Source organism: Dromiciops gliroides, chromosome 1, assembly GCF_019393635.1.
Source record: "Dromiciops gliroides isolate mDroGli1 chromosome 1, mDroGli1.pri, whole genome shotgun sequence".
NCBI lineage: Eukaryota > Metazoa > Chordata > Mammalia > Microbiotheria > Microbiotheriidae > Dromiciops > Dromiciops gliroides.
In genome coordinates, this window is record NC_057861.1 from 77,226,207 (window position 1) to 77,248,396 (window position 22,190).

At 47.2% G+C, this 22,190-nt stretch overlaps 2 protein-coding genes across 7 annotated transcripts in view; one reads left to right on the forward strand and one right to left on the reverse strand.

Annotated features, from left to right (window-relative positions):
- ADCK5 (aarF domain containing kinase 5) overlaps window positions 1–1,677 on the forward strand; it is a 45,416-nt gene extending 43,739 nt beyond the window's left edge. For all 6 annotated transcript variants that reach the window (XM_044002452.1, XM_044002461.1, XM_044002471.1 and 3 more), the window contains 3 exons: window positions 396–648; window positions 957–1,073; window positions 1,176–1,677. In XM_044002452.1, coding sequence (XP_043858387.1) covers window positions 396–648; window positions 957–1,073; window positions 1,176–1,293 — 488 coding nt within the window. In that variant the 3' untranslated portion in view covers window positions 1,294–1,677. The remainder of the gene's footprint in view (window positions 1–395; window positions 649–956; window positions 1,074–1,175) is intronic.
- A 123-nt stretch (window positions 1,678–1,800) lies between these two features.
- CPSF1 (cleavage and polyadenylation specific factor 1) lies at window positions 1,801–21,557 on the reverse strand. The gene is made up of 38 exons (XM_044002441.1): window positions 21,401–21,557; window positions 19,468–19,641; window positions 19,044–19,071; window positions 18,789–18,931; window positions 16,556–16,636; window positions 16,026–16,177; window positions 15,592–15,738; window positions 13,607–13,746; window positions 13,341–13,451; window positions 13,095–13,188; window positions 12,756–12,843; window positions 12,433–12,570; window positions 12,166–12,217; window positions 11,936–12,030; window positions 11,291–11,365; window positions 11,006–11,086; window positions 10,526–10,615; window positions 9,844–9,954; window positions 9,379–9,520; window positions 9,053–9,231; window positions 8,660–8,796; window positions 8,401–8,575; window positions 7,893–8,099; window positions 7,664–7,753; window positions 6,882–7,025; window positions 6,614–6,766; window positions 4,332–4,448; window positions 4,035–4,125; window positions 3,826–3,910; window positions 3,589–3,730; window positions 3,355–3,507; window positions 3,066–3,242; window positions 2,910–2,976; window positions 2,755–2,802; window positions 2,468–2,623; window positions 2,258–2,387; window positions 2,032–2,170; window positions 1,801–1,936 (listed from the first exon to the last, which is right to left on the reverse strand). Exons 2-38 carry the CDS (start codon window positions 19,609–19,611, stop codon window positions 1,889–1,891), a joined length of 4,350 nt encoding a protein of 1,449 aa, XP_043858376.1. The 5' UTR covers window positions 19,612–19,641; window positions 21,401–21,557; the 3' UTR covers window positions 1,801–1,888.
- Window positions 21,558–22,190: the final 633 nt, after the last annotated feature.

A 22,190-nucleotide genomic window follows, 5' to 3' on the forward strand; every position in this document is an offset into this window, starting at 1 on the left:
AACCTCTGGACCAGTTGTTTAAAAATTAAAAAAAAAAAGACCTGGGACAGCTGAAATTGCATTTTTTGACAAAAATAATTGCAAAGCAGTGTCTTCACTAGAAATCTACCTTAGCAAACTTCCCATTGTTCTATAGCTGCACTCAGCACTAGGCTAATTCCTGTTACCCAAGAGTCTTTAGCCAGAGGTGCCAAATTCAAATAGAAAACCACAAATAAACCACATTATTTACGCGGTATTCTATTTCTATTAAACATTTTCCCCATTACATTGTAATTTGGTTTAGGCTAGTCTTTGAGTTTGACACCTACTTGGAGGTACTTCGACAGCTATCACATTCTCCTCATCCCCAGTGTCCAAACTATAACCAGCCCCTCTCCTTTCCCTACTCTAAGACTATTTCCTGTTCTGTGAGATCCTAATGCAACGACCAATTCATATGGAGCAATTGTGGAATTCTGGTATGCTGAGCCGTGCAGAGACAGCCTACATGCAGGAAATGGCCAAAGAACACTTTGCCCGGATCATGGAGGTGCTGAAGGCCTTGCCCCGCCCCATGCTGCTTGTTCTTCGAAACATCAACACCGTGCGCTCCATCACCATGACCCTACAGGCCCCTGTGGACCGCTATTTTCTCATGGCCAAGAGGTTTGGGATGGGACTTGCCCATACTTTTTGCCATCACAAACAAATTAAACCAAGTGTTAGTACAACACAATGAGGGAACCCATTACTTAAGAGCTACTGAGTTTTAGCCCCTGCCCCCCACCCACCCACCAAAAAAAATCCACAGTAGGGGGGGGTGGGGGTGGTGAAAGATAGGTTGCTTGGCTGTCTTAACTCTTGTGTTACAGTTCCCAGGGAAGGGAAAAACTGGGTCTAGAAAAGAGTGGGATAGCAAAGCATGTATACAGAGAGAAAATGCTAATGCTGTGTTTTTTTTGGGGGGGAGGAAGTGCTGTGAAGAGCTGGAGCCGCCTGGTTGGTGAGCAGACTGAAGGTACCTTCTACAGACGCCTTCTGAACTGGATCAAGGTCACATGGGAGAGCTTCAAGTTTGAAACTGTCCTCAGGTGAGGGGGGCAGCAACCCATGTAAAAATGGGAGGAAGGGGACTGATAGAGGGGCTGGAGCCATTGCTGGGTCCCACCTTTTACTCCCTCTCTTGGCTCTAGGTTGGAAATGTTATCAATGCACCTAACCTCCATGATCATCAAATTCCTGGTTTACTTTGGTGTCATGCTTGAGCCTGAAGAGATGTTCAAGAAAATGGAGCCCTATGTGGGCGGATAGGTGGCACAGTGGAGAAAGCACTGGCCCTGGATTTGGGAGGACCTGAGTTCAAATCTGACCTCAGACACTTGACACTTACTAGCTGTGTGATCCTGGGCAAGTCACTTAACCCTCATTGCGTACCCCCCACCCCCCCTCCCAAAGAAGAAAATGGAGCCCTAGATCTGGGTGGCCCTATCATACCCACCCTCAGCTGCACAGATTCACCTCCCTCAACAAAGAAACAAGGAGCAAGTATCAGCCACCAGGGCAACAAGATCATCTCCATCCCACCCACACATCAAGTGGCCAAGAATAGGGAGATGACAGACAAGTGCCTGTCTACTTGCTCAGACTAAGGCAGGGGAGGGGCCCTTGTGACACCAAATAAAGGAGTACATGCAATGCTCAGTCTCCAACTGCAACTTCCTTGGTTATAGGGTGCTAAGAGAACAGGGCCTTCAGTGATAGGAAGGCCCCTCTTATTTCATCATGGCAGCTTCTTCACAGAAGATAAGAAACTCCAATACTCTTACACACATCCCCACACCCTGAAGTTTCCTTGAAACAAAACCTCTTTGTTTTATCCAAAAGTGTGTATTTGGGATAAGGGCAACTAGAAATGAGCTGTAACACGGTCAATTTCCAATAGGTCATCCAGAATCTGGAAGGACAAAGACAGAGAAGGGTAGGGTAAGGCAAGTAACACACAGATGTATGTATATATGGCAATAAATTGAGTCTGGGAAAGATCCTTACAATGTCAGGTGTGGTTCCAATCTTCTTGGCAAGCTCTCCTCGTTCCATGGTACTAAGGTAGAGATACCGATTAAGAAGTTCCCCATCGAGGACGTTTCGTACAGCATTCTGTAGGATGCGACGGTCAACATGTAGCATCCTGCATTTTTGGAAGATTAAAAATATAGTGTCATCTAAGGAAAGGGGAGGGCAAGGAGGTTACAAGAAGGGGGTGGTGGAGTCTCACCGAAAGGCACGGGGGTTGAGGCCAGCATGGTGGGGCAGCATAGTGGTCAGGGCATTTTGCAACATCAGTAGCCGCCGATACGTCTTCTCCTGCATGGGCAACAGGAGCCCAATACCACCATCTAATGTGGCTGGAGGAAAGATGTGGCAGGCATTATTAAGCAAAGGCCTGGCATACAACCTTCCCCACCCTTCTCAATGACTAACTCACCAAACCAGGTGATATGTTTGTTTTCCCAGACAATGGATTTCTTGCTAGGTCCTTCAGCTGCTCCCCGGCATGGTGTCCTCCAGAATGTGTTCACATGGGCACCCACGTGGAAGTCTGCCCGTCGCAGCAGCCGCATCCCCCCAAAACTCTCCTTGGCTAGGAGCAGGGAATAAACTATCATTTTCTTCTCCCACCTCCCTCAAAACTTCATGGGATGAAGAGCAGTGATTGTGTAGCTTTAGTGGCTCCTTCTAGTCAGGATTATGGGGAAAAGTCATTATACTCACCTTCAGGTAGATACATGTACACCATGAGGTTGCGGTCCCGATCTGACACTGTTGTGTGGTGGGGAGAAGGGGAAGGGTCAGCAGACCCAAGTTACATTCCCTGCAAACTTTCAGAAAATATCCTTTCCACCCTTGGAGGTTCCAGGTTTACTCACCCAGAAAGCCGAGTTGAGCACTGTCTACCATGAAATCCACACTGTACACCTCCAAGGGCTTGGCATCCTGGGGGTAAATTAGCTTTAGTATCTTCTCTTGTGGGTCCCAACTCTCCTCCCATCCCCTCCTAGGTTCTGAGTGCCTCAGTCCCATACCCGGGACACGAGGCTCAGGGTTTTGCTTTCCTCCTGGTAACGAAGCAGAGAAATGCTCTTCATGACATCAGCTGCCAAGATGAAATTCTTCACACTGATCATCTGGTGAATGTAGAGCTGTGTGTCAATGAAAGCCATGCCTGTCAGCTCACTGGCTCGAAGACTCCACAGGAAGATCTAAGGAAGACAGGGAAGACAAGGGAAGACAAGCTGTATCACAAGAGGGTGGCCTGGTCAGAACACATCTTCTGCAGCCCAAGCCTTATCCCAGGGCTAGATGGGGTCTTACCTTCTGGCCAATGGCTGATACCAGGTGGCCATTGCAATGACAGAGAGCTGTCACTGGACCCTTTTGCTCTTTCTCATACAGCACTTTGAACTTATTCTTTGTCAGTGGCTGTCCTGGCTCTGGAACTACTTCAATCACATCCATAATGAGAATCTGGGAGAGAGCAGGCAGTTTAGATACTGAAGGCCAGCAGGCCCCAGAACCACAGCCCCTGTAGTACACGAGGCTGCTCACCCTGCCTCGGCATGTGACCTCCTCCCCCTGCATGAGGCAGGTTCCGGCAGCCACATAGCCCTTCAGACCAGATACAGTCTCCTCACTGCGAAGAGACACTGTCTTCATGCAGGTCACATGCTCCCATTCCTCCAGCTCAATCCTGCAGAAAACGCCCAGAGACACTGGTTGGGGCCTAAAGGGATACGATGACATAGAACGAAAAGAGAATGGGGAAGTTCTGACCCAAGGTGTTACCTGGCATTGGGGATGGCCTCCCAACTGACTGGAGAGATAAGCTGTATAGAGAAGGCCTCCTGCAAGGGGTGGATATATCGTTCATCTAGGAGGAGAAGAGTCACTGTCAGCCTTTCCCATTATTCTTCGAGAATATAGTACCTTAGAAGAGCTAATGGGGCTGTGGAGGATGTGAGGGCAAGAAAAGGGAAGGGGAGCAAATCACTAACCTCTCTCTATTGTCTCAAATTCCTTCTCTTCACCCGTCATTCGAGGGATGCGGGTGCACAGGGCATTGGTGCTGGTGGCCACAGCATAGACCTATTTGGTTTGTTTGGAGGCAGCAGGGTTAAGGGGTAGAATAGTTAATCACGAGTAAAGGGCAGAAGCGACAGGAAGTTCTCAAAAAGATACAGAACAGGATAAGGTGGAGGATACTGGGGCTTTTATTCAAGGCATCTCCAGGTATGGTTTGGGTACTTCTGAAGAGAGGCTAGGAGTGGGAGCCATGGGGACAGGCTGCTAACCTTGGATTCCACGTGATAGGCAACGTAGTGAGCTGTGCATCGCAATGGGATCTTTCTTACCGGCCAGGGAGCATCATAGGACAAATAGGCTGGGAGCACACTGATCCGAAGCTCCCCCTGGAGAATCCAGAAAAGCAAAGAGAGATCAGGTAGGTCCTAGACCTGGAAACAGCTCTCTATGCCCCTCACCCACCTACATCCAGTGAAGAAAAAAAAAAGGATATTGCCCCCCCAGGTTCCCATTTAATTAGTAATATATTCTGCAGGGAAGCCCCTCTTACTTTACCAAGAACACAGATGTCATGCATCATGAGCTTTCTCATTTCCTGCACTCTGAAACATCATCACCTATTATTCCCTCCTTGTAATCCATTTTCTCCAGGATCCCCACTTCAATGGTTCTTGTGACCCTCCCCCCACTTATCTTCAATCTCTCCATATCTATTGGCTCCTTTCTTGCTGCTTATAAACACACTGAGGTCTCTCCCAGAGTTTAAAAACCAAGAAAACCTCCTTTGCTTGACCTTGATGTCTTTCTATATTTTTCTTCACAACTAAACTCCAGAGAAATTTGTCTCTATTTCTTTTCCTTTCTTCCTTCTCTTTTACAAACTAACTTCTAAAATTACCACTTAAATGAAACTTCTTTATAAGGTTCCCAACAAACCCTAAGGCCTTTTTCTCAATCATTCTTAACCTTTCTACATTAGGCATTGCTAGTCACCCCTTCCTCAATAGTTCCAAACTCCTTGGATTTTTAGAGCGCTGTTTCTCTGACCTGTCCATTCCATTCTGTTTTTGTTGAAATCCCATTCATATCTCAAGTATGTGTGACCCCTCCCCCCTACCACATCCCAGGCCTTGTCCTGGGTCTTCCTCTGAATTCTCTTAGTGATATAATCTCTCTGCAGATATTTCTCCATTTAAATGATGTTCCACAAGCATCTCAAATGCTACATTTCCAAAGAAGAGTTTGTTCTCACAAAGCATACACCTGCAGCTTCACTATTCCTGTTGAAAGCACCATTATTCCAGACATGCTGGTTCAGAATCTTTATCATCAAGGATTCTTCCTGTCTCACAACCCTGCATCTCCATCAGGTGTCAAATCTTGCCAATTCTTCCTTTCTAATATCCCCTGTAGCCATCCCCCTCTCTCCATTCACAATGATACCACCTGATTCAGGACCACATCACCTCTTGCTTAGACTATTACAACAGGCCCTAACTAGACTCTTAACCCCTAGTATCTTCCCTCTCCTATCCGACTTCTACACAGCTACCAAAATAATCTTTAAGAGCACAAGTCTGTCCATGTCACATGAATGCAAAATCATGATGTCCTAAATAATCTCACCCCATCCTACTTTCCAGGCTTATTATACATTACTCTCCTTTACACAATGTTCCAATCAAAAAGGATAACTTTTGTTACCAGAATTTAGCATTTCTACCTTTGTGCCTTTCTTTACACAATCTGTCACTCCATCCCTCACCTAAGCCTCTTACAAGTCTTCCTTTCATTCTCAGTTCAGTTCATTTCCCACCTCCCAAGGGAAGCTTTTGGAGTTGTCAAATTACACCCATACTTCTCAACTGGCATGCTGTGGGCCCCGGCAGTATATGCGTTTCTTTAGGTAGGGGGCTATTTTTCCATTTTGTCTTTTTCTCTCCTGTATAGCAACTTACCCAGAATGGGTGCTTAGTGTTTTCTAGGTGGATTGGGAGGCAAGAGGAGAGCCCTCCCTTCAAGGAAGTCAGTTCAGTTGGAGACAAGCTTCACATACATAACAGCAAAAAAGTGCAAGGATAGAGGATCGGGTGCTAGATTGTTTAGTCTAGATTCGGAGCCAGAGGTATGGGGATAAAGAAGAGTAATATAAAGTTAAATGTTGTTGGCAAAGACTTCCTATAGCTGAGGAAAATGGAGCTGGACCCGGTAGGCTGGGTTGTTGAGAACTGCACAGTATGAGCAATGAGATGGGGTGAGCATAAACATGACCGACCCTGTTAGGAAGAATAGACTGAGGTCAGACTGTGCAAAGTCCCAAGAAGCAAGCTAAGGAGTTTAAAAGGCCATATCCTGTAGAATTCAAAGAAACTCTTTAGACTTGCAAGCTGGAGAGAGTCGTGGCAAAGTGGTGCTATGGAATGAACAGCCTGGCAGTCATATGAAAGGACTAGATGCAGAAATACCAAATCTGAGTAACAAAGGTTCATATATGGGGAAAGATGAAGGGTGGGCACTAGGATGGGGAAAAGTGCTCCTACTCCAGTCCTACCTGTCTGTTGAAGTACAGGAATCCCCTTGGACAGTTGACATTGTGGAAAGGGGCAAAGGAGTCAATGGGGCCATCGATACCCATGGGATGTAACCGTAGGGCTCCCCGACCAGTCACCAGCAACCAATGGGGTGAGGGACCACAGATGAACACCTTAGTAGGGAAAGAGTATCAACAATGTTTCAGACCTCCTCCAAAGCTTCCACCCTGTCCCACTGACCACCCCTCATGTCATCAACCTGTCTCAATCCCTCCATATCCCACTGACCCCTGAATAGCCATAAATATCTTCAAAATAACGGAACCGGGCCACACGACCCCGAGCACCAGCACCCTCTTCAGTCCCACCCCCTTCTGGCTTCTTCTTTGATGGTTTTGGCTTCTTCTCCCTGAAATTGATGTTGTGGGGGACCTAAGACATGGAAGAAAGAAGAGAGGAAGGCAGTGAGAGAAAGGTAAAGAAAACACCTTGTCATACCTGAAGTAGTTTCCAAGTAGGATGAACCTTAAGGAGAATATTCACATCTAGACACTGGTAGATAAGAGACCATCTATAGAGGCAGCTAGGTGGCGCAGTGGATAGAGCACAGGCCCTGGATTCAGGAGGACCTGAGTTCAAATCCGGCCTCAGACACTTAACACTTACTAGCTGTGTGACCCTGGGCAAGTCACTTAACCCTCAGTGCCCTACCAAAAAAATAAAATAAAAAATAAAGAATGTGCCTCGTTCAAGGTCACACAATTAAGTATTAGAGACAAATTTCAAACTCAGGTCTTCTGATTCTCCATCCAGAATTCTTGCCACTACACCACTTCTCTTCTGAAGCCTTTCCACCAGGGTTCCTCTACTCCAAATACTCCTTCCTTCAGGACTTAATTCCTATCACACATGCCCCAACCCCCAACCTCAGTATCACCATGACCACTGTTATTTCTGTACTTGAGTCTTATCTTCTCTGACAGTCTGGGAGTTCCCCAGTCCGGGCCCTTCCCTACCACATATTATAGCTTACATCCAGAATGAAGTGGAGGATTTAGGGGTTCAGGTACCTTTTTAAATCGCACTTTAAGGTTACTCTGGCCAAGCTGGGAGTCATGAGCAAAGGCCTCATAGATCAACAGTTCCTGGTCTACATGAACCTGAGGGACGTGTGGAGGGAAGAGGCTGTCAGGGCTAGAGACTGGGGAGGACTCAAGGCCCTTGGCAATAAAGGAAATCATGTAAGGGAAGGGGGAAGGGGGGGTGGGGGCATCAAGGGGTCTTGTGTATGAAACTCACCAGGAGGTAGGGGCGGGTCTGACGGTTACCCAGGGCAACAAGTAATACCTCCTTAACAAGAGGAAGTTCCCCTTGCCTTGTCACCTCTTCCTTCTTGGTGTCACCTTGGGTAGCTGGCTGTCCAAAGGAGCTGTCTACTAGTACCCGCTGCCCAACAGGGAAATTCTTCACTAGAAACACCAGGCGCCAATCTGGGAGCTGATAGATCTAGGGTCAAGAGAAGAAAGGGGGGTTAAGTGGCCAAAAGGCCAGCCTCTGGCATCAATGCATGAAGACCACAAAGGTAGGAGTTAGGGGATCACAACTCCATAGCCCCACTCTTTCATATTAACACAAAGAGGCTGTATCATTGGAGGTTAGCAGTAGGTATCACTGCTGTCTGTAGGCCCACAAACCTATACTAAAGCAGAGCTCAAGTCAAGAGTTTATTCACCTAAGTACTCCCACTGTAGTGCATTAGCACACCCAGGTCGGTGGGGAAGAGGGAGGAGGGTCAAGGGTCACTCACTTCCATGGCCCCACTCTCTCGTACTAGCACACACCAGTGGGTGGGCTCTGCTCTGTATGGGGGAGGGTCCCGGTCAGCAGGTGGGAGACTGCTCCTTCTGGCCTCTTCTTTGCTGGGACTGAACAGGGAACTAGAGTCTCCATACAACATCTCTTCTTCATCATCCACAGTGGGGCTGAAGGCAGATGATGACAAAGCACAATCAGGTTGCATACTCAAAGCTTTAGCTCATGGCCTTGGCCCCTCTCCGCATATATACCTGATCTCAGGTCCCAGGCCTTCAGCCTCTAGGCCCCCTCGACCTCCCAGCTCATCCCGGGGCCCAGATGCTCTACTCTCAGTAGTGAACATTCCACTGACATCCCGGTACACACACAGTGCGATCACCTTTGACTGCTGTAAAAAGTTAAGAATGAGAAGTCAGCACACCATGTCAAGAGGGACAGGGGAAGGGAGTTGGTGGTCAGAGAGAGGATTAAGAATATGGTTTGACCAAAAAAAAAAAAAAAAAGAATATGGTTTGGATATAAGAAGAATCAAGAGGAGTTATTTTCAGAAGTTATGGGAGGCAAGGAAGGGGAAATCAAGGAAAAGGATTTAGATCTGAGATCAATTATTGAAGAGGGGTTGGAGAGTATTGGCATTCCCCTACATGATGTAAAGGGGGCTTGTGAAGAGCTAGGCGATGATTTCTTCCCCCATAGGAGTCACTTTTCAGAAGGAACATAGTCACATGGCCCTCAGCACTCATGATGACCACATAAGGATCAGCGACAGCACACTGCACAATGGGAGAGCCCAGGTCCACAGGTATAAAATGCAACTGGTTTACTGCAAGGCAAATGGCAGACCCATCACCATCCCAGAGCCAGACCCAACCCCCCAGTAATGAAGAAGCAGGCTCAGACACTTAGGCTTGATTCCTCCACTATGCTTCTCACATGTCTTATCCCAAATTCTAGGCGCTTAAGTGCTCACCTCCCTCTAGCAGACGGATACCAAGGGGTGACACCTGGACAATATAGCGATTGTCACCAATGTTACCGGCATAGACAGTGGGACCCTGTGTGGCAAAGCCACTTGTGTCCAGCTCCATGATCTCCTGACCTGTCTGTAGGATCTGGGGGGATGGATGGAGAAGATGTTAAGATTTCAGGTCTAGGGTCTTAAACCATCCCTTTCCCACTGAAGAGTTGAAAAGGTATTGAAAAATAGGCATCACCTCTAAGAATGGGAACTTGGAGGTCATCTAATCTTGCCTCCCACATTTTATAAGAAAAAATCCCCAAGGCCCAGAGAAATGAAGTGGTTTGTTGAAGGTTACAAAATAGAACCGGACTCCAAGCTAGAGCTCCTCATTTCAGTTCAGTGCTCTGTTCTCTAACACCAGCCTGTCTCTCAGCACCCCATCCTTACCCCATCCCCATGTCACTGTGCCCTCACCATGGTAGAATCCTCCCGGCTGAGAATAAGAAAGCCATGTCTCTTCCCATCATCTTCTGTTTCTGGGGAGCTGGGCTCCTGTTCAGCTCCCTCCCCCTTGGTGGTCTCATCCTGGGTGGGGGGAGGAAGACATAAGACTAGGGAATGCACAATGAGAAGGAAAGAGACAGAGAGCAGAAGAGGCCTACATGGGATGGTAGCAGAGGAGTGAGGCTGGGACACAGTGAAATAGCAAGGAGATTTTTAAGGAATTTTCCCAAGATCACTCACTTAGAGTAAAAATGGGGTTCTGAACTCAGGTCCCTTGACTCCAAGAACAGAGCTTTCTCCATTCCAACATACTTTAATTACCTACTTGGTGAATTAGTAGTTATTCATTAAATTTTCTTACTCTTCATTTTAAGAGTTATATTTTATAGAAGTGCCTAGATCATGCAGTAAACTATATTCTCAGTCATCCATGCCTAAAATGACAAACCTAATCTGTTGGCTTATATAATTTTAAGTCAAGCTCCAGTATTCAAAAGTAAGATCAAGAGATAGGAATGGGGGAAAAAAAAAAAAAGAACTGGCGTGAGGTAGGAACAACCCAAGGGTTGAGCTTCACTCTAGTGTTTGTATTAGCTATGACAAGGTTTTGGGGAAAGGAATGGTGGGTGGATCCCCAAGGGTAGGGTCTGACCTCTTCCTTTCGTAAGGGTGCAATGACTGTCCACATGTCATAACAGCCGGGCAGCTCAAAAGTTGTCACCACCTGGGGCCGAATGCTTTTCTAGAGAAGCAAAGATTTGTTGGGGAAGTCATCAACTGTAGTACCCTTTCCATCCACCTCAGGCCCTGTCCCATTTCCCACCGCCTCTTCCTCTGGGGCACTTTAAAGGTAGCAAAGGAAGCAGTACATGTTGGCATTTAGTCTTGACTTTCCCCCACGAATCTCCGTGTATTCCCAGCTGCTGCTCATAGGCAACCAAACAGGAGGCAGGCAGCCGAGGAAAGGACCAGGAGCAGCAATTACTGTGGCACCAATACCAGACCTATAGCACACATTCTCTGCTGCAGGCCTTCCTTATAAGGGCCATACCCTGATAGCCCCTCTTCACTGTGAACCATCCCCTTCTCCCTGCCTGGCCCCACCCCAAGGGGAAAATGATGGGCTCATCACCTGAAGTACAGACAATGCTCCATTCTTCCCATAACCTGAGCAAACCACAATTTCCAGGTCTGGCTCTGGGCTGTTCTGAAACTGCAAAGCAAGTAGCAGGGGAAAATAGCATCAGTCAGAGGATCCCTGCTAGTCCCCGGCATGGTCCCCAATACCTGGTCACCTATGGTCCTTCAGCTCTCCCCACCACCTCAAGGCCCCAAGCCTGTTCCATGAGCCTAACCTCAGAGTTGAAACCCGAGCTGCCCCCCTTCAAAAGAAAAATGCCCCAAGTGGAGTGAATACCTCTTCAGACAGGAAAGCTGGTTCCCCCATGGCAGCATTGGCACAGGGTCCAATATTCAGGATGCTGTCACACACCTGACAAATTGAAGAGCAACAGAGATATAAGAAGAATAGCTCACATCTATTTAATGCTTTATGGTTTGCAAAGTGTTTTCTATACACTATAATTTGATGGGCCCAACGAACTTGTGGTCAGTTCTATTAGCATCCTCATTTTACAGACGAAGAAACCAAGACTCAGAAGGTTAAAAAGACTTGCATGGTATCACACAATTCATAAATATTTGATGTGGAACTTGAACCCAGTTCTCCCTGATTCCAGTTCAGGTACTCTAGCCTGCTATGCTCCCTCACTTGGGCAGGAGATAGGAGTTGGAGATGAGAAGATAGAATAGATGAGAGAAGACAGATTGAGAAAGGGGATAAGAAAGGGAATTGGAAGGAACCAAAGGCAAAGGGGCATAAACTATAAGGAAACAAAATGAAAATCATGAACTGTGAAATCAGAGAGTTTCTGGGCCCAATTCACCCATTCCCACACTTGAATGTCTAAGCAGAAATGGAAAATTGTGGGTGGATATGTGGGTGTGGTGAAAGGTATTTCAAGGATAGCTCCCTTTCCCTTTCTAATTCTCTCTCTCTCACCTCAAAAGAGTACGTGGCCAGCTGGGTACCAGACTGGGCTTCACTGCCATACACCTCAATCTCATCCACCTCATCCTGGGGAGCTGACTTCCCACCTGTAATATCAACCCAGTCAGACACTCTCAGGCCCAGATTCAGATTCCCCAGAAACACGTGCTCCACCCCGATTCAGAATCCCAGCTACCTTGCCTCATGCCCACCCCCAAGGCCAGGTCAATGTCCCCCACCACCTGCCCAGCCCAGCGTGGACTCCACTCGCTTCTTTTTGACAGGCGGCTCATCCTGAAAAAAATAACAACAAAATTTCACATTTATATAATATTTTAGGGTTTACATGAAAACACAAGTCAAAGATAGGGATGAAAGAGAAAGAGGTATTGTGGGAAACCTTGTTATGTCTACCCCTTTCTTTTCTCCAAGTCCCTGTACTGAGGTCTCTTCCTGCAAATGACCTGGAGGGTCTTCAGGGTGTCTTCATGTGGCATAAGAAATCTAACCTTGTCAGAAACCTCCCGTGATGGGGCTTCTCGGGCAGCACTGGCTGGTGGTTCCTGTAGTTTCTCTGTATATTTGAGTAGAAGTGAATTGCCAAGGCGGGAGCCCAAAAAAAGGTAACCTGGTTCCATAGTGATCATCTGGAAGAAGGAAAAAGGGAAAATATTCCACCAGGGGCCAAAAGCCTTCTATTCCTAGATCATTCCCCACCTACTGCTTTCCAGGGTCCTCTCCCCCAACAAGTTTATCTTCTTCTCCACAATGGATCCTCCCTAGCCCAGTCTCCAGGAGGGAGGGAGTGCCTATGTTTATCACATAAACTCACACAGGTGGTAAGAACACTAGCAGCTGCTTTGTCGAAGTGAAAGGATCGGACACTACGCATCCCATCTGTGATGAGGGTCAGTACATAGCTGGGAAGAGAGGGCAGAGTCAGGAGAAGGACAGAATTCTACTTAGATCATAAGATCTAGAGCTGAATGCCCTGAGAAATCAGCTAGGCTCAGCACTTCATTCTGAGAAGAGTGACTTCTCCACAGTCATACTAGCAGTGAGCAGCAGAGCCTGGCTCAAACCAAAGTCTTTGGACCCAGACCCAGGGAGGAAGGAACTGGAATAAGAGGTAGGGCAGGGGGAGAGGGGCCAGAAGTCAGGGCAGGCTCACATCTCGCCCCCTTTCAAGGAGATGACCATCTTGTCATAGGATATAAAGGCAGCCTGAGCACAATCCAGGGTGATCTTCACTCCATCCTGCATGCCTAGAAGCAGAGAGAGCCCATAAGGACCCACCCCCAAAGTCTCAGGTCTTCCCATCTAGACCATTTTCCTCCTAGTCTATTCATCTCGCCCTACCACACACAACTCCCACCCGTCTCCCTAGCACTTCCTTCCCATTCCCGGGTTGGCTTACGTAGAGGGAAGGCTGTGGTGCCAGCAGTGAGGCTGTTGAGGGAAACACCATAGGGTGGGACACTCTGGTTCAGGTACAGGAGGGAGTTGACAGCAAAGATTACTACTCCACCTGGGAGGAGAGGCAGATAGGCAGGCAGAGCTTCTTAGAAAAGAATCTCCCAAACCCCACTGTCAGCCTCCCCACCCCCACCCCACCTCCTAGCCTCTCTTAGAGAAGGGAATCCTCTTTACAGAAATGGGTCATCCCCTGGCCCCAGTGCTCACCTATTGGTTTGGGTACTGCTAATGCCTGGGTACAGTCAAAAGGCAAGTTGGTAAGGGACCAGATAACCGGGTGAACCTTCTGCAGAATGTTCAGAGAGATGGCAACAATGGAGCATGTATCCTGTCGTACAGCCACACGCCTGGCCAAAGAAAAGACAGGGGCTCAGAGATTCCTTTTTGGGGGGTGGGGTGGAGGGTAGGGGTTGGGGATCCTAGAGAAGACCTCATCATGGAGCATGTATCCAGAAAGCCACCTATGATAACACACAGGAGAAGGGATCAAGGAGGAAGCACATCAGTTTGGTGAGGGGCATGTGTCATGCTATGCAGCCCTCCCTTGGTTAGGGTGGGAGGTAAGTAGACAAAAAGTCAAAAGGTATATCAGTATAGGGGTAGTTATATACGTAACCTAGTTAATTTGGTTTAAATGCTATTTCAAATTAAATAAGTACAAAATATTCAGAAGGAATGAAGGCTTAGCCTATTAAAGAAAGTAGCCCAAGTATTGAATTAAGAACAACCAGGGCTAGACGAGTGTCTGCATCTCCTCTAGGGATTTTTTCTGGAGCCTGATTTACCAAGCAACCCAGAAGCCTTTGCCACAGCCCTCAGAGATGATGAAACTGCCCAAAGTATAGGTCAAATCTCTAAAATATCTCAGATTGGTGTTGTGTGGAATCGAAAAACTAGCCTTAGAGTGAAATGTAGTAAACAGCAATGTAAAGGGCTAATATCTGGCCCACGAGGCCACATGAGGTGGACAATGTTAATATAAGACCCTGTAAGATAAGCTATTAGACATGGGAAAACTCCTACAATTAAGGAGACAATCAAGGCCTTCTTGAAGAGCAACATCAAACACCAGAAAGTCTGTATTTGTTCTGGGACTGGGGCTGCTCTATTCTCAAAAGAAACAGAATAAAGAACCCAATGAGATCACCTAGACTCCCAAAGCTATCAAAGAGTGATTAGAAACTGAAAAGACTGATTTCTTTATTGGGTTCAAACCCAAATTATTATTTTTTTTTTTTGGTGAGGCAATTGGGGTTAAGGGACTTGCCCAGGGTCACACAGCTAGTGAGTGTTAAGTGTCTGAGGCTGGATTTGAACTCAGGTCCTCCCGAATCCAGGGCCTGTGCTCTATCCACTGCGCCACCTAGCTGCCCCCAAACCCAAATTCTTAAAGCACTCTCTCAGTGAAATCTTACAAACTCAGACTTCATAGAATCTTTTCCTCTAGTTCATACCTGGGCAGAAGTCCTTTCTACAGCATTTCTAACAAGTAGAAACACCGCTCAATCCAGTCTCAGCCCTGAAGACCTCTAAGAATGGAAAACTCACTACCTTCCAAGGCAGCCCAACCTTTTTTTGAACAGCTCTGATTGTTGGGGAAGTTTTCTTTCTATAGAACCAAAGTCTACTTCTAAGTACTAAGCCCTATTGTTCCTAGTTTTGCCTCTGAAACTTCCCTGTGACGATAAATGCATCTGGTAGTGAACTGTATGCAGTGTTACTACAAAAAAACACCAACCACATAACCACTTGACATTTCAGAAGAAAGCCACACCAGGGAAAATAGATGTCTGGCAATTATTTGAATGTTAGCATCAACAATTATTTCTGTAGTAAGACCCTTAGAGAAATGGAAAACTCAATGGTACCTGTCTTGCAAACTTAGCCTTATTTTGAGTGGCACTATAGTAGGAAAGAGAGCTGGACTGAGTTAGTAGGGAGCACAATTCAGAGTCTGCCAATGGCATTCATTAGCTCTGGTCACTGACAAGACATTTACCTTCCTTAACCTCAGTTCCATTTTCTCAAAGATAGAGATAATATCGGTAGTGTTCATCTCAATGGTTTGTGAAGGTTAAATGAGAGATTGTCTATAAAGTACTTATTCTGACGGCCTCAAAGAACTATATAATTGTCTACTGTCACTGTTATTTTCATGATAAATGTCAAAGAGGACAAAGGCAAGTCCTTACCCTGGCCAGGTCTGATTGGGCTCAAACAAGATGAGGAGGGTGGGCTCGTAGTACCCATGAAGGAACTGCAGATCAATGATGTTCAGAAGCTTTTCATCCAAGGCCCGAACATCAATAATATAACTAGGCAGGAAGCTTGACTTCTGCCTGGGGAGAGATTTAGAAGAGGAGGGAGGAGAGAGAGTTCCAGCTGGGGTCCCCATCCTGGGCAATCCTAACTAATGTCCCCAAGGTGGATCCACATATCTCTCCCCATCCAGGGGAGCCCTCACCCTTCAAACCCAAGTCTATACCCCAAAACAAAGGGTGCCAAGAATTGTAGAAGAGTTCCTGATTAAGTCCAATTCCAAATATATGGGCAACACCCAGGTTCATAGGCCTCAGCTTTTCTACAGGTCCTCAGGAATCCTTCAACCTCCCTTCCTGACACTTACCCTTCCCCTACCAGCCCCTCATGTTCCTCTGCCAGGCTCTCCCTTCGGAAAGGCAGCACTACAAGTCGTGTTCCATAGATCAGCATGACTGCACAGCGCCCATCAGGGTCCACTCGTACCCGAGGTGTGTGTACATTTTGGACAAAGCCATCCTGGGATGGGGGAAAGGGATGGGGAGAACACAGGGCCAGGTTAGTACCTGTCAAGACTTGTGCAAAGGTCCATACAACCCCATCCTGAGAAGGGTAAGGCGGGACAGATGGGCAGTGTCAAGGCCAGCACCAATTCCGGTCCACAATGAAGATATCTGAGGCACAGAGGCATTTCTCCTGTTGTAGAGAAAGGGAAATCCCTACCTAGCTCTTAACTTAGGGGATTCTAATCTAGTTCCTACCTCAAAAGAACCCAGAGGCCCCTACTTTCAGGGTTCATATTGAGGATGGTAGGAAGCTACAGGAACATAGAACCAGGTATTGGAGGGTAAGAGACACAATTCAAAGGGCCTGAGGAAGGGGCATAGAGACTCTTACCCTCAACTCAGGCTCCTCAAAGTAATGTAGTGAGAGGGTCTTCAGGTCATGGGTTCCAGGGTCATACTCTACCACTGACAGCTGAAAACCAAATGGAAAAAAAGAAGAGTTAATTTCATCCTTAGCCCCTCACACTATCCCAGGTACATACAGGGATTCTATACCCATGGCCTAGCACTAAACTGACAATATTACCTCTCCTTAAGTCCTCAAGGGCAGGGCAGCTAGGTGGCGCTGTGGATAAAGCACCAGCCCTGGATTTAGGAGGACCTGAGTTCAAATCCGGCCTCAGACACTTGACACTTAACTAGCTGTGTGACCTTGGACAAGTCACTTAACCCCAATTGCCTTGCCCCCCCCCCCCCAAAAAGTCCTCAAGGGCAAAGAAAACTCAATCAGAAATACTATGGAGAATCCAAAAGTTCACTTCAGGGTCGACCTTGTCTAAGGCCCCACCTATGACCCAAGACTAGTTGAGGTCTATCTCAGGTCAGGGTCCCTCACTCCATAAGAACCATAAGTTAGTTGACCTAGTGATGAAGGGTATTGAGCTGAGACAACTTGAGAACCAGGATAAACACGTAAGTGTACTTTGTAGAACTCCTATAAAGAACCATGGGCTCTCAGCTAGGGAAGGGATCCCTGGTAGGGCATTTACCCCAATCCCTGAGCAAAAGTTCCCACTACAACATTCCTGAAAAGTATCTGTAGAAGTACTTCAGAGAATTCACTTTGGGCTTTCAAGGAAGTCCATTCCACTACGGGACATTTTAATTTAAGGGGGGGGGGGCGGCGGCAGGGCAATTAGGGTTAAGTGACTTGCCCAGGGTCACACAGTTAGTAAGTGTCAACTGTCTGAGGCTGGACTTGAACTCAGGTCCTTCTGAATCCAGGGCCAGTGCTCTATCCACTGTGCCATCTAGCTGCCCTAGGGACAGCTTTAATTTTTTTTTTTAAATTTTTTTAGTGAGGCAATTAGGGTTAAGTGACTTGCCCAGGGTCACACAGCTAGTAAGTGTTAATTAAGTATCTGAGGCCAGATTTGAACTCAGGTACTCCTGACTCCAGGGCCAGTGCTCTATCCACTGCGTCACCTAACTGCCCCTTGGACAGCTTTAATTTTTAACAAAGTTTTTCTCACCCAGGGCCAAGATCTGCTTTTCTGTACCCAGTGTTCCCAGAGGTTCTTCCCTCTAGAGCCGAGCAGAAAAAGCCTAATCTCTCTCCCATGAAAGCCCTCTGGATATCCAAGAGTGTTTTATATTTATATTATGTTTTATATTTATGGTCAAGTAAAATAACCCAAATGGGGTTAATTTCATGAAGTCTGATGAGTACCTTCATTCTGCTTTTTAGCCCACAGTTCATTTCAAGTGGGAGAAAGAGAACTGTCCTGTTTATTCACCCTTTCCCAGGATTATGGCCTGAATCTCTGAATGTACAACCTGATAGCATGGAAAGACAGCATGAAACAGTGGAAAGACTCCTGGACATAGATCAGGAAATGTGTTCATGTATTTATTAGCTCTCTGTCACTTATTGTGCCTTCACTTCTCTAGGACTAAATTTCCCTATGTGCAAAATCAGGGAGTTGGACTAGATAAGGATTGTTAATCTGGGGTGTATAAATTTTCCAAAAAGCATTTTGATAAAAAGACTGGTTTCCTATGTAATCCTGTGTATTTTATTTTACGCTTTTAAAAACATTATTCTGAGAAGGGGCCTATAGGCTTCACCAGACTGTCCAAGTAATCCACAACACAAAAAAAGATTAACAACCACCGTACCAGATAGTCTCCAAGTTCCCAACCAATTCTAAATTCTATGATCTTATCACCTTTCTGGGTCTGTTCTCTCATCTATAAAGTATAACCTCACACCCCTTAAAAGGTTGTTATGAGAAAAGAACATTGGAAACATTAAAAAGCTAACAAAATTATTGTTATTATATAAAAAGCATTCTCATTGTTTTTGATGGGGTTCAGACAGAAATAATCCTAGGTCTAGTAGCTATCTGCTGTTATTTTTTCACATTTAATATTCTGTACATTGTTGCACAGGTAGAAAAAGTAACTATTTTAATAGTTATCCAAATATACCAAAAGAAAATCCAAATATATCCAGAAAATATGTGGATGTTATTATTGTAGAGATGGAAACACAGAGATAGAAAGCAACCCACCTTTGCCTTGTTTCCCCGCTTCCCCTCACCCCTATCAAGTATCCCTGGCACCTTGGCATCTTTGAAGCTGAGAAGTAGGGCATCTCTTTTGGCTCCGGCAAGCTGTACACTGGCCATAGACATGACATTTCCAAAAAAGGAGAAGGAGGCCACCAGTTCCAGCTTTTCTTTGTGTTCCTTGTGTAACTTCCCTTCTGGGAGTAGAAGCAAAGGTATACTGGGGTGAGGGACCCTGTTCACAGATCACACTATCCTCGGAAGTTTTAAACCAGATCTTCCTCTCCACCCACTGGCCCAGCTGCTTACCTGCATTCCTATCACTCTTAGTTGAAGTCTTGGGAGAAACAAACACAGAGGTCAAGTTAGATCGCTGTCCCACCCCTGCAGAGAAGATTCCCCTCCTGTTGTCCCTCACTGATACCCTTCCCTCCTAGGGTCAAAGGATTATGGGTCTGTAGGAGGATCACAGTCAGAAGCCTAAGCAACTGGGATAATCTTTCTTCCTGCTACCCACCACTCCACCCCTAGCCCCAAGAAGGGAATAAACCAAATAAACCATTTAGCTAAGCTAAACGTGTACATGTGTGCAGTTATGTATGCACGCACATACACACGTTCTCCAAGACAACTGTGGAAAGATCCAAAGTATATGGGACAAGGGATGCATCTGTGGTGGAAGGTGGAGATATGCTGAGAGGGAATGTGAATACAGAGAAGTCAAAGGGTTTACCTCAGCATCATGGTTGAGTCGGTATACATAAAGCTGAGAAGTGCCAGCCACCACAAGGTTGCGTTCAGCATTGCTGAAGAAATTGCAATACATGGAAAACTCAAGCCCCGTAGGGGGGTGAGCCTGCTTGTACACAGCATACATGGTGGTGCCAGAGGGAAGGAGCCTCACAACCTACAGACAAAAAAACAAAGTGGGGAAGGAGTTGGGATGGTTACTGAGAACCAACACATGCCAGACCCAGACACCCCTCAGAGATCCAAGGGGCCAACTGACCCCTAGACATGATCATCTCTGCTCCATTTTGGGCTATACCCAAATCTCCCTTATGCATACACACTTACTCCTACTCCCTCAGTTTTCACCCTAACCCTGTATTCCCCCCTCCCAAGATTTTCAATCACCCTTACACTCCCTTCTGAGCCCTGACCTTCCCCACAGGCTAACTCCTCATATGCATCTGATCCATGCTTCTAGGAATACTCCCCTACCTTGACAACTCTCTCTGTGGTACTTTCCATCCCTCCTGTCCCTCACTGTCTCTCCCCCCGCCTCCCAGGATGCTCACCCTCCCCAGCAATGCTGACCCTCACTCCTGCCTACAGCCCTGGCCTCTTACCCATATCTCCAACTACCTACAAGACATATGCACCTGTTTGTCCCACCAGCGGCTCACACTAACCCTATCCAAAATTGGGCTTATCTTTCCCCCTAAATTTGCTCTTCTGACTTCCTCACCTTCACAAACTTGCTGAAATCCAATGGTCTTTTAAAGCCCATTTCACATACCACCTTCTAGAGGAAACCTTCCCTGATCCCCCATTCCTTCTGTAATTACCATTTTCCCTCCCACTTTTCAAGCAGGGCTTTGCTCTGTATGTCTCTAACATTTAGTATGTAACACTATATATCAGAAGTATCTGTGCCTTTGTCTTATCCTCCTATAGGAATATAAGCTTCAAATGGAGAAGGAATCTCTCTATCTTTCCCAGCACCCAAAGATCCCCTACAGGGTTCTGCAACACAACAGGTGCTCAGTAAATAAATTAGGCAGCTGGGGTGGCAAAGGGAAGAGAACTCTGAAGCCTGGGTCAGGAAGAACTGCTTTCAAATTTGGTCTCGGACACCTGCTGGCTACATAACCCCTGGGCAGGGCACTTAACCGCATGTGTGCCTCAGTTTCCTCATCTATAAAACAGGAATGATAACAGCACCTACCTGCCAGGGTTGTTGCAGGGATCAAATGGGATATTTGTAAAGTGCTTTGCAAACTTTAAGGTGCTCTCTATAAATAACAACTATTATTATTATTATTATTAAATCAAGCCATCAACAAGGATGTGGTACTAGGTGTTGGGCATAGTGCTAATTTCCCTTTTGGGGTACGGCGGTCCCCGCCTCTCACTGATCTTCTTAGGCCAGACCTACCTAAAAGTGCCCCAAACTTCCTCGGTCCAAGGCTTCCTTCCTCCAAGAATCTATCCTTTCTTTTCCCTCGGTACCCCCAAGCCCAGTTCTCTCGAGATGCTTGGACCTCCCTCGGCCTCCCCCCACCTCCAGTCCCATCCTTCCCCATCTTCCTTAGGACCCCTAGATGATTAACTTTCTCCTTCCCTCAGAGCTCTCCTCCCTTCCTCCCTAAACTCTTTTCCCTCCTTCCTCCGGACTGCCCCCACAGGATGCTGCCCCTCACTCCCCCCCCACCCCCCGACACCTCCTCCCCAGCCCCTCACTGCCCTCCTAGGACATTCCCCCTCCCCAACCCTTCACTGCCCCCCAGGACTCTCCTTCTCCCCAACTCTCCTCCAGCTCACTGCCTCCCCCCCACGCTCCTCCTCCCCACGGGTTCTCTTCCTCCATTCTTCAGGGCGCCCCCATCTTCTCCCCGCCCCCCCGGATCCTCTTATCTCTAACGTTCTTTCCCCTCCCCCACCTGTGTGGCGCACCGCCTCCTCCGCCTGTTCGCGCGGCCTAACGCGGCCTCGCTCCCGGCGCGCGCCGGCCCCGGCCGTTAGGTTCACGGTAGCAAGCTGGAGAGAAGAGATGGGGAAGAGAAGGGGCTCGAGGACGTCGAGGAAAGCGTTCCGGCCGCTCCGCGGAACCCTAACACAAACGTTCCGGCCCTGGCCCCGCCCCCTCCCCAATGTCCGCTCCTCCTCTCCACCCTCCAACCCCGCCCCGCCAGGTTAATTCGGAAGAACCGTGGGGGCGGAGCAAACCGCAGGCCGGAAGATCTTCTGCCTTCTCGCTCTCTCTCTCTCTCTCCCGCACCTGCGCATTGGTGGTCCCTGTCCAAGTAACGGGAGCTTAAGTGAAGGTGAAGCTATACACATCTTCCGCAGGCTGAGGAGTGATGGGCGTGCCGTCCTTCCTTCATTCAATCGTTCTTAAAACTTAAAACTTTTTTTTTCTTTCTAAAAATTACTTAAGCCTCTCGGCCTGCCCGGGACTAACGAACCAAGATGGAAAATGTTCCACTCAGCTCCACTCTGGTGCTGTGTGACCTTGGGAGAGTGGCTAGCCCTCTCTGAACCCCATCACTTACTGCTTCCTAGGTACTCTTCTTCCATTTTAGAGCAGAAAGGAACCTCAGGCCTCCTTTCAAGGAAGAACCAGACCCGCAGAGGTGAAGTGAGTTGTGCCAGAAATAAGGAAAACCGAAATTCTCTCAAAATCCAGAGGACTGAACTTTGCTCTTTCTGTTGCAACGCCCCCTCCCGAAA

Bases quoted from the DNA above. Each gene is read 5' to 3' on its own strand.
- CPSF1 (XM_044002441.1), bottom strand. From the start codon at position 19,611: ATGTATGCTGTGTACAAGCAGGCTCACCCCCCTACGGGGCTTGAGTTT. The intron at 12,218-12,432 runs GTTAGATTTCTT...TATTTTTTTCAG, and splicing joins CACGGGAGGTTTCTGACAAG to GATGAGCCGCCTGTCAAAAA. The intron at 8,797-9,052 runs GTAGGGGAATGC...AACTTTTTACAG, and splicing joins ACAAGCCCCCTTTACATCAT to CAGTCAAAGGTGATCGCACT.